The sequence below is a fragment of the Dendrobates tinctorius genome, unplaced genomic scaffold (assembly GCF_039654945.1).
Source record: "Dendrobates tinctorius isolate UK_male_01 unplaced genomic scaffold, ASM3965494v1 ptg000202l, whole genome shotgun sequence".
In the NCBI taxonomy this organism is placed as follows: domain Eukaryota; kingdom Metazoa; phylum Chordata; class Amphibia; order Anura; family Dendrobatidae; genus Dendrobates; species Dendrobates tinctorius.
Window position 1 is genome coordinate 59,356 of NW_027361869.1, and position 14,595 is coordinate 73,950.

General features: G+C 50.2%; 1 protein-coding gene across 2 annotated transcripts in view; it reads right to left on the minus strand.

Moving 5' to 3' along the window:
- Nucleotides 1–7,179, minus strand: part of XPO6 (exportin 6) — a 54,008-nt gene extending 46,829 nt beyond the window's left edge. For both annotated transcript variants that reach the window (XM_073553491.1, XM_073553490.1), the window contains exons 1-3: nt 6,546–7,179; nt 4,911–5,001; nt 2,413–2,525 (exon numbers count right to left, since the gene is read on the minus strand). In XM_073553491.1, the coding sequence (XP_073409592.1) occupies nt 2,413–2,525; nt 4,911–5,001; nt 6,546–6,548 (207 nt within the window). In that variant the 5' untranslated portion in view covers nt 6,549–7,179. The remainder of the gene's footprint in view (nt 1–2,412; nt 2,526–4,910; nt 5,002–6,545) is intronic.
- Nucleotides 7,180–14,595: the final 7,416 nt, after the last annotated feature.

Genomic DNA, 14,595 nt, shown 5'->3' on the forward strand with positions numbered 1-14,595 from the left:
GGCGGCCAAAAAGGTATTTACCCGCATGGTTAATCTGATCTGCAAGATCTGCCAATTCGTCCTGAGGAGCTGTTGCCAATATGCCCCTGCGAAGGATTTTTGCACAAGCGGATATGACTTTCGCTACCCAGGCTGATGCGAAAATAGGACAGAGAGGCGCCGGATGCCTCAAAAATTTACTTAGCCAGAGATTCGATCTGCCTGTCCGTAGGGTCTTTAAGCGATGCCCCATCAGGTAAGGATAGCACCGTTTTGGAGGCTATCTGGGAAACCGGGGGATCCACCTCAGGAGCCTTGGCCCATTTTGTGAGCAGGTGTGCCTCAAAAGGGTAGAGCACGTCTAAGTACTTGCGGCCTGAGAAACGTTGCTCAGGGCGCTCCCAGTGTTTGGCCAAGGTAGTATCGAAATCATTGTGGTTGGGAAAGGTCCGAGACGGAGGTCTTGCTCGTTTAAGGAGTACAGAGCATTCCTGAGGGGGAGCCTTGTCCTGCTTAATTTTAAGGGTTTGAAAGATAGCCGAAATCAGACTATCGACCATGTCCCGCGTTTTAGAAACATTGTCTGCCTCTGAACTCGATTCCGATGGAGAGTCATCGCCAGACCTGGAGTCGCCATCGGAGGAAGGAGAATGCAATCTGACGGGTTCCGAGGGACCCTGCGAGCTAGAGGACGAGGTAGACAGAGCCCGCTTCCTAGAGCTCCTGCTTTGTCTGTCTCTTGGAAGGTCGCGGTCAGGAGCGGACGACTCACCCTGAGAGGCGGTAGGCGCGCAGGTGGCAATAGACAGCTGTGGAAGTCGTTCTAAGACCTGGACCAGCGACTGGGAAACCTTAGTCAAGTCAGAGACATTACAATGGCCCACTCCGGGGGAGGTTGAGCGTCCTCGGCCCGGGGCTCTGCGTGCTCCTGGGATGCAGACATAGCGGAAGGACTGCAGGATGGGCAAAAGGGGAACGGGCGACCCGAAGCCCACTTCTTTTTACAGCGCGCACAGGCGTAATGAGTAGCGGTGGGCCTGAAGCAGAGATCCCTTGAAGGATTGGGCATAAGTAAAAATGCGTTGAGAGACCGCAATAGGTTGTGAGAAAAACTGCAGGAGGGAGCTAATTAGCGCCACAGTGTAGAGCCTACCCAGATTCAGATGAGCAGCCGAATGCTGAAGTGTCCCCCAAGTAGCGCAGGAAGAGATGAAGAACCAGGAAACACCTAAGGAAGGAGGGGCGGAGCTTTGCAGCCGTGCCGCGATTGGAGAAAGGCGGAGGAGGCTGGAGTAATAAAGTGAATGGAGCCCTGTGATGGGGCAGAAAAGGGAGCGCAGGAAAGCGCGCTTAGAACAGAGGAGGGGCGCGCTGAGGCGCCCGAACGAAAGTGAAAGCGAAACTGACCCGGACTCCGCAGCCCCGCACTGCCCGAACCGATGAAGCCACTCCGGGGGGGGGACGATATAAACGCCGGTGTGACAATGCGCTGAGAGCGATGACTCCCCCTATGCTCATTGATCTGTCCCCTCTCACCGGAAGGGAGACGCGCGGCTGAGGTCGGCGCACGGCATGCAGACGAGAAGAGGCGGGAGATTCAAATCTGGAAGTCTAGTTCAGGATTTCTCTGCAGAGGTACGCTGGCTGGCAGGCAGCTGGTTATGATGTGGGGCCTGGAGGGATCGTAGGGCACTTACCTGACGTCCCTGAAGAGGCTGTCACAGGGGCCCACGGTGAAAGCCACTGGAGAAGCTCCTCTATGCCCACATCTTGCAGAAGACGGCATAGACCTCCTGCGACCGCCGTCTTCCTCTCAGCCCTGTCCAGAGAGAGGGGTGAGGAGGGTAGTTGGCAAGGACTAGCCACCGGTCCACAGCCCCTAGCACCGGGAGGTGATAGGGCCAAGGTCCTGCCTGCGGAACTGAGAGGTGCGATGTGGATGACACCACACTGCTCGCTCAGCCGCCTGATATGGGAAATCAGGGTGAAGCTACACCCTGTTTCCTGACGGAAAACCTGAAAAATAAAGCAAAAAGATTAAAAGGTTCGACTGGAAACCTAAAAGAAAAAAGGGGATATTAATAAGAGCGGATCTGGGGAGATCCCGGTCCGCCTCCTACAGACACTAAGCACAAACTGAGGTGCTTGGTGCCTGTCGGTGGGTGTATACTGCCGGGGAGGAGCTAATTTTCTTGTTTTGCATAGTGTCAGCCTCCTAGCAGCAGCAGCATACACCCATGGTAATCTAAGCACAAACTATGGTAATCTGTGTCCCCCAATAAGGCGATAAAGAAAAACGCGCGATTTCTGGGAAGGAGTCCGGTTTCTAGTGTCCGGAATAAAACGCTACGTGGGCACATAGCCTTAAGAGCGATTTTAGATGCAAGTTACAGACACCACGTGCCCGTGCAATAATAAGTGATCAGTTCTCACCTCAAACACGCTGAGACTGTACATCAGGACGTAGTCATTGTGCGAGCTGGACAGGAAGTAGAAGCAGAACCTCCAAGCTCCGAGCTGCTGAGCAAAGTTGTTTAACAGCGCCTCTGTGAAGAAGAGCAAAAGCAGAGCGTGACCGGGGAGGAAAAGGGACGCCGGAATAAGGTGTACAGCAGGGTCCGGATAAACATGCTGGGAGCTATGGTTTCCGCAAACAGGATTCTGGACTTTCATATAAATGGGGTGAAAATAGCAGAATTCATGATTCCCGAATACCGGCCCCTAATCTGGTGCACAACAGATCGTTGAGCTCAGCGGTTCTGCTGATGTGCACGGCACAAACCGCTGAGGTCAGTGACCGGCTGCAGCGGTGATAAGAGCTGTGTTTACTTGGCGTCACCTCCGCGGCCAATACACAGAGACCGGAGCAGCAACTGAGAGCAGACGCTGTACTGGGGGGAGGGTACGGGGGTATGTGATGCTTATTTTACATGATTGCAATTATTTGGGGACCACTTTAACCTTTACTTTGTGTTTTACTTCCTCTTCATTTTCAAGATCTCTGCTCGCTGTCAGGGAATGGAAATTTGGAATTGTTCACACCAGTTGAGCAAGAGCGGTGGTAACGTGGTAGTCTTTCCCCCCTGATCCACCATAGAAAACGGATTCAGAAATTGTGATGCACACACGCACATCGACAGCCACGTTTCGGTACGCCGCCTTGTCTTGAAACACGGTTATATCCAGTCTGTGACACAATGCATTCAGTGCCGATCACAAGTGCCAACCTCTTGGATGTGAAGTGCTAGGACGCTCTGTGTAAGAACAAGAACGCTCCCTTTCACTGCCTCCACAGATCTAGTCTATTAACCCCCTCAAAAAAAAGAAAGTATGGAAAACCCCATGAATGGTGCACGAACCCTGGTGTCATTTTTTTAACTCTTTACTACAATTCTGAATTGGAGAGAAATAAAGGGTTTTTTTCGTTTGTTTTTAGCAGCACAAGAGGAAGTTACGCAGCAATGAACATACGCAATCGTCTCTGGTCTGAAACGCGTTAGTGCAGCCAGAACAGGATCCTTCTCTAAGGTCTGCACAGACGGACAGGTTGGCTCCCCCTTCTCTTAACAATAGATCATCATCTTTGCTTCTTTTGGCTGAAGGCAGTGAGAAACTACAACTCCCATCATTTGCTGAGAGCCTTTGGACTGTCGTTGCATGTTGGGCAATTCCCTTGCGCTGCCATTTACTCGCAGATTGCTGCTATTGGCACACGACAATCGCACCATATTTCTAACGGGTACTGCACACATAGCGAGATCGTTAGCGGGATCGCTGAAACGTCACAGGTTTTGTGACGCGCCAGCGATCTCGCTACGTGTGACAGTGGCGACCCCCACCGCTGCGATATCACTGATCGTGTTCAAATGTCCTGGCCATTTTTTGATCGTTGGTGTCCCACTGGCCGGCATGCATCGCTGTGTTTGACCCCATAACAACGACGAGCGACCTCGCTGGCGACTCAGAACTTAGGGACGCAGGCGTGATTTTGCTTGGTCTTTTCAGCGCCCCCTCAGCTCCGATTGGTGGTCTTAAATTAGGATCTTTGTAGGGTTTCCTTTTATAGGTCAGTTATCAATTATATGTAATCATAACATTTAACATGTACAGTTATAATAATCACGTGTCCCGGTGTCAGTGACTGTGGATCCACGAATAAAGAGCGCACTAGCGACTCAGACAGGGACGCTGAAGCAAACCGCGTAGTGATAGCGTAGTAGTGGCCACCAGTCGGAGCAGAGGGGTGAGGAAAAAGCAACGTTGAAGCACGCCTATAGAGGTCTGAGTCGTCAGAATAGATGCTGTGTGGACAAGGTCCCAACGACCGCCGAATCGTTGCTGCGTCGTTGAGTAGATCTACCTGTTTGACAGCTTATAGCGACACACCAGTGATCCTTTCCAGGTCGTATCGTTGTCGGGGGTCGCAATGTGTAACGAGACCCTAAGTCGAATGTACGCTGCAATTATCAGCTGAGCGCTCGGCCGCCCATGCAACGGCAGCCTTGTATTCTCTAATTTAAAGGGGTAGACAGATGAGCGAAGAGACTTACGGTTCTTAGTTCAGATTTAAGGTCCATTCAGATTTTAGTAATGCAACCGCTAGAGGCCCCCCAAGAAATACTGGTCACAAAAGTGAAGTCCAAAAGGGGATGGACCGAATCTTCTGGCTCTTCTCTATACATCAGTGATCACTTTAATTTATGATGTCATAGTAAAAGGCGACTGTGTAATACATGGTCATGTGAAATCTTTATACAGCAGCTCTTCATTCTCTCCCAAGCCCTCTATTATCAGGTTCCTTTATCCCAAGGGGCACAAGAAGAGGATAGGTCCTGGCTGCACCCCTCAGGTTATCCAATAGAAGCAGCATCAACCAAGGTCACCTAAAAACACCCCCCTCCCGTGCTAAATGTCATTAGTGGTGGTCTCACCGATCTCTCTTTTTCGATCATTGGATGTGCTGGTGTGAAAGAACTCGCTCATAAGACTCTCCAAGGCCCGGAGTGAGGCCTCCTCGGACGCCTGGGAACAGAAAGAGATTGTAAAGTCAGACGGTGGGACTAGCAGTAATATAAATATAGCTGCTCCAAAACTATAACTCTCACTATGATGATCTGAGCAGTTCAGCTTCTTAAAAGGGGTTCTCCAATCTTATCAAATTAGATCATATACCATAGTTAATCGTATGATCATAGAGGGCTACCAATCCCAAAAACTAGAGACCCAAAATCTGCCGTGTGCATGTGCAACATCCGCTGTTTTAGACATTGAATGGGGCACTGCTTGCACATGCTCACTACTGATCCATCCACACGGGGGATTTTGGGACCCCCTGACATGCACGGTCTGAGCAGTCAAACCCTATAGAAATCATACATTTATCATCTCTCCTGTTGATAGGCAGTAAATGTTGTTTACCCCTTTAAATTTAGGACTTACCTCGCAATAACCCCTTATCACAAATTTCCATGCATGTCAATTTTGGGGGTCAGAGTGGATGGAGGGGGCTCAGGAGTGTAGATTTCTCCGCATGTGGTATGGAATATAGCCAGCACCTGCGTCTAACAGCAGCAACTAGAACTGATCTCCGATCGCTGCTGTAAACCATTTCGATACTGCTGTCAATCTCCGACAGTGGCACTTGACAGTGGAAGTTCAGCCACAGGCGGAGCATTAAGAAAGGGACCTCCATTCTCATGTTATACTGCAACAATGATGCATTGATGCAAGAACTTTGCAAATATAAAGATAAAAACGGCTGCAGAGGCAAAAGATTACGAAAAATGCAACAGATCATTGTATTGAAGGGGTTGTTAGCATTAAAGTAAAAAAAAAAAAAAAAAAACTTTTGCCCCCAACCTCAGCAACAAGTATAAGAACAAAAACTGAGCTTTACTCACCCTCCCCAGGTCTCTGTTATCCGGCTTCAGCCAATCACTGAGCTCAGCAATTTGTGCTGTCTACACCAGCTGAGCTCAGTTACTGTCCGTAGCGCTGTTGATGTGACATTACCGCTGCAGCCGATCACAAAAAAGACTGGGACAGAGTCGCAAACTCAACGCAGGGAGAGAAGAAAAGCTCAATTTGTTTTTTTCTTGGGTTTTTGCATATATTTTTGGAAGGGGAAAACCCCTTTAAATAATAATAAAAAAACATAACTATTTCATCTCCTGCTGTTCGCACTGTACATCCGCATCACTATAGCGCTAATTACAGGCTTTGGCTATAATGCACACACGATACGTGACCACTGCAGTCAGTGATTGGCTGCAACGATCACATGTACCAGTGCATGGATTTCATCGCTCCTGGGTCCCAGACGAGGTAACAGTAAGCGGACAAGAACCCTCAGGACCTAACTTAAAGCAAGAGTCAATTTTACAAAAGTTCCTTGCCCCCAAATCGCCCTTATAGGCACCAACAATGAATATTGGGGAAGGGGCAGAGGTGCAGCTTGGATGTCCTGAGCTGCAAGCAAAAAGATATAGTAGGGTCCCCAATGCCACACAAGCACCCTCATAGCAATGCCCCCTGGGGCTGGTTATCACCCATGCCCAGACACTCACCATCCTGGGATTAGTTCTCACGCTCTTCTCTTCGTGTCACCGCCTTTTTCCGGGCACATGTCACCCCTAAGACTAGACGTGACCCAGAGCTCCCCCACACTGGGTTTAAAATGGCACGGTAATGAGCTGGCAGCGCAGCGCCCTCCACCAAACGTCTGTGGTGCCAGCCTAACACATCATTACAGCAGACACACTATAAAATCTAAAACGCTACAAACACCCCCACAGGGTGAGCCCTTGGTTTACCCCGAAGGGGGCAACAAGTTATAAGGAGCAGCCCATTGTGGCACCTCTGGGGGGAGCACACAGCTCCAGCTCTGTAATTACAGGGGCAGAGATGAATGGTGGAGACATAAAATTACAGTTAATAACCAATATGGTGACTGGGAGCCTGATATAGAGCACATGTGGCCCCTGTCAGTGTTAGGGGCCACACCCAGTTAGCAATGACTATATGGGGGGTCAGAGGTCAGTCTTCACCACTCCCAAGGGGGTCTTTATCGAGCTTGTATTCCGCTTCCTGTCCTGGGATTGGGGGGCGGGTGACTTGTGCCTCTACGGTTCTCCTCTGTCGTCTCCCCGTTTAATTGACAGAGCCTTACACTCCTTCCGCTTGGCCGGAAGTCATCCTGGCCGGCCCGGGACCGGAGCCAATGAGATAACGTTGAGACGAAAGAGAGGCGGGATCATCACACGGGGCGTCCAATCAGAGTAAGGGAAGAGACCCGCGGCCATGTTGGTAGGGGAATGTCTCATCTTAGCTGCTGGAGCCGACCAATGGCAGCAGAGACAGAGAAAGTTCGGAACTGAAATGGCCCTGTCACGTGACGTGTAGTTGTGCGCTTTTAGCCGCCATGTTGGTTGAGGAACGGATGCATCGCAATTGGGGACTTGACAGTTTTTTTTTCATAGACAGTTATGTTAGAGTTGTCTGATAGAATGGGAGCAGTCGTAAAACGTGGCCATGTCCTGATGGCTGTGTATTAGGAGGAGGACGGGGCCGTGTCTTGATGTCTGTGTATTAGGAGGAGGACGGGGCCGTGTCTTGATGGCTGTGTATTAGGAGGAGGACGGGGCCGTGTCCTGATGGCTGTGTATTAGGAGGAGGACGGGGCCGTGTCCTGATGGCTGTGTATTAGGAGGAGGACGGGGCCGTGTCCTGATGGCTGTGTATTAGGAGGAGGACGGGGCCGTGTCCTGATGGCTGTGTATTAGGAGGAGGACGGGGCCGTGTCCTGATGGCTGTGTATTAGGAGGAGGACGGGGCCCTGTCCTGATGGCTGTGTATTAGGAGGAGGACGGGGCCCTGTCCTGATGGCTGTGTATTAGGAGGAGGACGGGGCCGTGTCCTGATGGCTGTGTATTAGGAGGAGGACGGGGCCGTGTCCTGATGGCTGTGTATTAGGAGGAGGACGGGGCCGTGTCCTGATGGCTGTGTATTAGGAGGAGGACGGGGCCGTGTCCTGATGGCTGTGTATTAGGAGGAGGACGGGGCCGTGTCCTGATGGCTGTGCATTAGGAGGAGGACGGGGCCGTGCCCTGATGGCTGTGCATTAGGAGGAGGACGGGGCCGTGCCCTGATGGCTGTGTATTAGGAGGAGGACGGGGCCGTGCCCTGATGGCTGTGCATTAGGAGGAGGACGGGGCCGTGCCCTGATGACTGTGCATTAGGAGGAGGACGGGGCCGTGTCCTGATGGCTGTGCATTAGGAGGAGGACGGGGCCGTGCCCTGATGGCTGTGCATTAGGAGGAGGACGGGGCCGTGCCCTGATGGCTGTGTATTAGGAGGAGGACGGGGCCGTGTCCTGATGGCTGTGTATTAGGAGGAGGACGGAGCCGTTTCCTGATGGCTGTGTATTAGGAGGAGGACGGGGCAGTGTCCTGATGGCTGAGTGTTAGGAGGAGGATGGGGCCGTGTCCTGATGGCTGCGTGTTAGGAGGAGGACGGGGCTGTGTCCTGATGACTGCGTGTTAGGAGGAGGACGGGGCTGTGTCCTGATGACTGTGTGTATTAGGAGGAGGACGGGGCCGTGTCCTGATGGCTGTGTATTGGGAGGAGGATGGGGCCGTGTCCTGATGGCTGTGTATTAGGAGGAGGATGGGGCCGTGTCCTGATGACTGTATTAGGAGGAGGACGGGGCCATGTCCTGATCCCTGTGTATTAGGAGGAGGACGGGGCCGCGTCCTAATCCCTGTGTGTCAGGAGGATGTGTTTTTAGACACCCATGTATTAGGACCTGCGATCTGACCTTTGTCCGTTCTGTGTTTAATCAGTGCAGGGCTCTGGCTGATTTCTGTAACTACAGGAGAGGTTTCAGCTGTACTACTTCAGATATGTGACATTCTTGCTGTGTCCTGGGGGGACTGTCATGTCACATCTTGCTCTTGCACCGTTCTCCCTCCATGATTTGCACTCGCACAGAAGCTTCCTGCAAGGGGGGAAACAAATAATATCGAGTATATCATTGTTTGTTTGTGACGTCTCCGTCAGTGCGGTAATATGTGTGTCTTGCCCACATTACTGGGCACTTACACTTCTATATCTGCTTATTACAAGAGTGCCACGCGCTGCCACTGTGCAAGCGGCAAGTTCTCACCCTAAGGAGTATCTCCGAATGCTTCCTCTCGACTTGTAGGAACCTGTCACATTAGGTGTCAGTTTTACTTTGGGTACATAACGGGCTCTGCTTACCTGTGAAGACCTTGCGCATATACCGACTATCAAATTGCAGACCCAGGGTGGTCCTACCAGGAAAAAGTGAGATATATAAGTGAGAGATATAACATGTATTTTTTTTTAAGAGACAGCTCCTCTCTTGTCCATGGGTTCTGCCAGATATTACTGTTTTTTTTAACTTTAAAAATTTGCTGCAATAAGAAAGCAGCCTGCAGTCAAAAATGGCGCTGTTTTGGGGAAGTTCTGGAGGTGACGTCTCAGCGGTGAAATCCCCAACCATCAATCTCTTTTTCACCTATCGAAGGCCTTATTCAGTCAGCCTCACAATCGCCAGAATGGATGGCTGGTGACAGCTGCTAGGCCTCTTTGTAACGTAGAAACCAAATGAAGGCGTTGCCCATAGCAACCACATAAGTCTCATTTATATCTGTTTCAAGTAAAGCTTAGCGACAACCAACTTTTCGGACAAGCTTTCTTAGGCTGCTGAATGGTCAAGTCACTTGGATGTCTCACAAATTTCCTGCAAAGCAGTACGCCCCACAGTTTCCTTTAAAAACCACTTTCGGGGTTGCAAGCATGGTTATAGAAGGGGCATGACCTGAAAAAGGGGTTAAAAATAAGTCTTGGTTATTTGTTCACAAGAAATTGAAAGGATTGGTTAGGCATATACGCGATTAACACGCTGATTAACCAGGAGCTGTGAGCCTCCATTTTGGATCTCAATGATTGTAACATTGATCGCCAAAATAGAGACCCTGTGTCCCCTCGGTTATATGAAGCGTTGGTCACGCGTACAATTTTTAGCCCTTTCAGGACAGCAGGTTTTGGTGTCGCAGTTACGGAAACATTGCAGAATAATGCCAAACAGGAAATTTGTGAGGTGCCTGAGCGACTTGCCTTGCAAAGTCTCCATCTTTTTGTAGAGTTGGCACGAATGCCATTCAGAGGTGTAAGAAAGCATGGTTACCCTCCTTTCCTGACTAAAAAATAATAGGCATCTTGTTGGTTGTCACCTAGCTTTGCCATAAACGTAGAACTAGGCCTTTCTACCATAGCAACATGTCAGATTACAGGTGGTTGCTATGGGCAATGCCGCCATTGCAAAGAGGCCTGACTGGATTTTTATATCAAACATTCGCCTTTCTATAGAATCATTGGATCTGGAGGAGCGTCACAGTCAGGCAATCAGGTGCTTGGGCCGGACCGGCAGCCATGAGCAGTCTCTGGTGGGACAGCAGAGTTACTCGCAGACAGTATTGATTATCTCGTGACTCCTCAGTCCTTCATGGCCTATATATAGCCGAACATATCCTTGTACACAGAGGAGGGGAGGAGGTCTGACCTCTAAGTCTCCCATCATCCTCCCGCCAGCTTCCTGCTAATGGATTGGATTGCATTTTATTACATTAATGTCTACCACATACACGGCAGTCGATCAGTGTAAATGATCTCATATCTACAGTATTGGCACAAAAGATTTATCTTGGACATGTGGCTGGTGATTATGGACGTCCGTCATAAAAAATATAACAAACGGGAAGGGGTTGGATATATGAAAACAACATGGAGAAGTTAGCTCTAGCAGCCAATGGAGTTGCAGTTCTCATTTCAAAAAGGGCGTCTCAGAAATGAAAGCTGTAATCTGATTGGTCGGTACAGTGGTTATGTCTCCCCGTGTTATCTTGGGGGTTGTAGTGGTGTTGTACTATACGCATTATGGTAGGGTTGCATTATGTCGGTGTCCAGGGGCGTAACTTTAGTGGTTGCAGTGGTCCTGAAACCGAAAGGGGTCCTAAAGGTTTTATTAAAGACTTGTGATGACTGGGGACCCCCTTAGAAATTTTGCATTGGGGTCTTCAAGTTTCAAATTAGTCAATTAACCGCATCCGATAATGTTGGAAGGTGCAATTTTGAATTTATAGGATAGTGGTCAAGTAATGTTGAAGGCTTAGTCTTCTCTGTATACCACTTAATCAGATTGTAATATTTGATATCATGTTGGGAGTTTTAGTGTTTTATGTATAGAAGATAATAGAATTGTATACTGATTATAGCAAATTGTCGGGCCATATTGGGGCTTATAGTATTTAACACTGGTGGGTGTAGACCCACTGCGACACGGGCCGGACTTACCCTGGAGGGGCCTGAATAAGTGGCTACCTGGTCTTCACTAGCGCCTCTGATGGTGTGGATAGGCTTAGGCCTCAGGATAGCCACCAGGTGCCACTCCAGGGCAGTGTCCGCGCCTGCAGCAGCTGACCCACAAGTCAGAGCAGGTATGTGAGTTACCGAGGGGCGAGACAGAAGCATAGTCAGTCTGGGGTCGGGGCAGGCAGCAAATGTTCAGATTACAAAGCCAAGGTCAGGAGTGGGGAGGACAGACAGGACGAGAAGACAAGCAGGGTCAGTAACAGGAGGCATAAACAACAGAACACCTTGATAGGAACTAGATGCAAACTGGAACCTAAGCGCAGGCAAAAGTGTGCAGGGCAGCGCTGCCTAATATAGCACCTGGTGGATGGTGATTGGCTAGGGAATCAAAACCCTGCAGGACACAGCAGTGCTAAATTCCTGCAGAATTTGGCTGCACCACCCAATAACTATGTGGAGACATCAGGGATATGCAGTAGAGTTGGAAGTGCTGCATGGACTCTGTGCAGTAGCCGGGCAGAGTGGCGAACGCAATAAGTAGCACATCGGTAGGAATGCATAAGGGTGTGTGCACACGCTGCGGATCCGTAGACATTGTACAGTACAATGTTAGCCAATGGGATTTCAAATCCGCAGTGCACATGCTGCGGAATTTTCCGCTGTTTTAAATCCGCAGCATGTCAATTCTTTCTGAAGATTCCGCAGCGGTTTGCCACCTGTTCCATTATCCAGGTGTCAATCCGCAGGGGAAAACCGCAGGTCACTTTACCTGCGGTTTTACCTGCAAATCCGTGCGGTAAAATCCGCAGCGTGTGCACTCACCCTAAGAGTTACTGCCGTGTCATAGTGTTCTTTATATAGCATATAATGTTTCCTCTTCCACTTATGAGTCCCTCCCCCCCTTCCTCCTGAACTCATCATTCACTGTGAAAAACTGTTAAAATTAATCTTGTTCAAGATAATACAAATGGGCCATTCACTGAGGTATCAGATTACAGCTGCCTATTGCAGGCTAGAGAGAGAATGTGGGGCACAGTGAGAGAACAAGCAGAGAAAGACAGATCATACAGCTATCTAGTGTTTTATCTCATGCCAGTGCTGGATTCCCAGCTACATAGCACAGTATTGCTGTATAATGTCCTTCATGCAGCAGCTTCTTCAGAACATGTGTGACATATAAAGACAGGTTTCCATGCCCTCTGTAGGGTGATATGGTGTCACTAATATTCACATGGTATCCCAATAATTATTATTTGAGAAGGTACACTTCCAAAAACCTCCACATGGCGAAAAAAATTGAGAAAGATTGAGGAAACGTTGCTAAGGCATGGAAAGTAGTGAAGTATAGCTCGTTTCTGCACAAAGGAGAACATGGTAGTTGTTACGCTCGCGCCGTGACTGGTTGGCGTGAACGTGGGGAGTGTGGCCTCAATGTGCCACAAACCAGACTACCCTGGAAGGGGCGTAACTAAGCAGCTACCTTGGTGTTCACTGGAGCCTCTGATGGTGAGGTCAGGCTTGTGCGGCAGGCAGCTGCCAGGTGCCACTCCAGGGTGGTGTCTGGCTGTGGCTGCTGATCCCACTGGAACCAGAACACTATGACAGGTGCGGGCGAGAGTCGTCAGGCACGACTGGTATTATGGCGGGCACGGCAGGTACTCTTGGCAGACAGGCGGGCATGGCTGAGACACTGGCAGACAGGCGGGCACGGCTGAGACACTGGCAGATAGGACACGGCTGAGACAGAAGGGACAGGAACTGACTAGGAAGACATGAACACGGGCAGGTAAGAATGGAACAAGGGAACAGTTAGGGACCTGTTCAGACTGGAGAAGCTGGGGCTGGTTCAGGAAGGACAGAGACACAAACTGGAAAGAGAGATATATGGGAACAGGTAAGAGTAGTCTGTGGGAACAGCTAGGGCCCTGTTCGGACTGGAGGAGCAGGGACAGATAAAGAACCGCAGGAAGCGGAACGAGAGCGGAGAACAACCACAAGGGAGTGGAGAGCAGAACAGAGTCGCTGTATGCAGTGCAGCAAGCTGAACCGCAAGGAGTGCGGAGCATAGGCAGAACCTCTGGCGTGCGGAGCATAGGCAGAACCTCTGGCGTGCGGAGCATAGGCAGAACCTCTGGCATGCGGAGCATAGGCAGAACCTCTGGCGTGCGGAGCAAAGGCAGAACCTCTGGCGTGCGGAGCAAAGGCAGAACCGCAGGAACAAGGAACGAGAGCAGGGCAGACGGAGAGGACACAAGGAAAGACACAGCAGGGAAAGGCTACAGACAAGGATACAATGGACACAGAAATAGGACAGAGTAAAGATAAGGTCAGGTACAGGAACAGGCACAAGAATTAAGGACGCAGGCCTGGGTATTCTGCCCTCAGGGTGGCGGACTAAGCAAGAAACACTGGTAAAGACCAAGGTATGAAAGTACAGTAACAGGTCTGGGTATTAAGCCGCCAGAGAAGGCAGAAAACAGGACAGGACCTGGCAGCTCAGCAGCAAGACACTGACTGAGGGAAATAGTTTCTCAGGCAGTCGCCAATGGGTGGAGCTGCCTTAAGTACTTGAAGCTTCTTGACAATTGGCAGGGGGCACCTTAGGAAGGTGCACACTGACCCAATAAGAGCCAGAGAGTGCCGTTCTCCTATGCACACAGCCAGGAAGCATGCAGAGAGCAGGCAAGAGGCACCCAGTATGGAGCCGGCAGAAGACAGAACTTACCGCATGGCCCGGAGTAGTGAGTAAGTTGGTGTGTAAGGCAGGTGGGGGATGGGAGGCCATGCAGTGATGCCGGCAGGGTTGTTACAGTAGCATCATCCAAGGAACAATCTGATTGACTGTAGTCCAATTAGCAGCTGCTCTCGCAATAGTACCGCCCATGAGGAAGCACCTATGGTTCCTCTGAGGCCTGGAAAGATGGCAACCATAGGCCTCGTATTCCATCCATAATGGTGTCAGGTACTAGCTCAGGGGCCTTCCTTGTAGTTGACAGCTGTGCCCAATGTCTTCAGTCCTGCCCAAAGGAGAACATGGTAACATCATCCAAGGAACAATCTAACTAACTGTGGTCCAATTAGCATCTGCTCTGGCAATAGCACCGCCCATGAGGAAGCCCCTATGTTTTTTTATGAGGCCTGGAAAGATGGCAACCATAGCCCTCAAGCTCTGTCTACAATGGTGGTAGGTACTAGCTCAGGGACCTTCCTTGTAGCCGACAG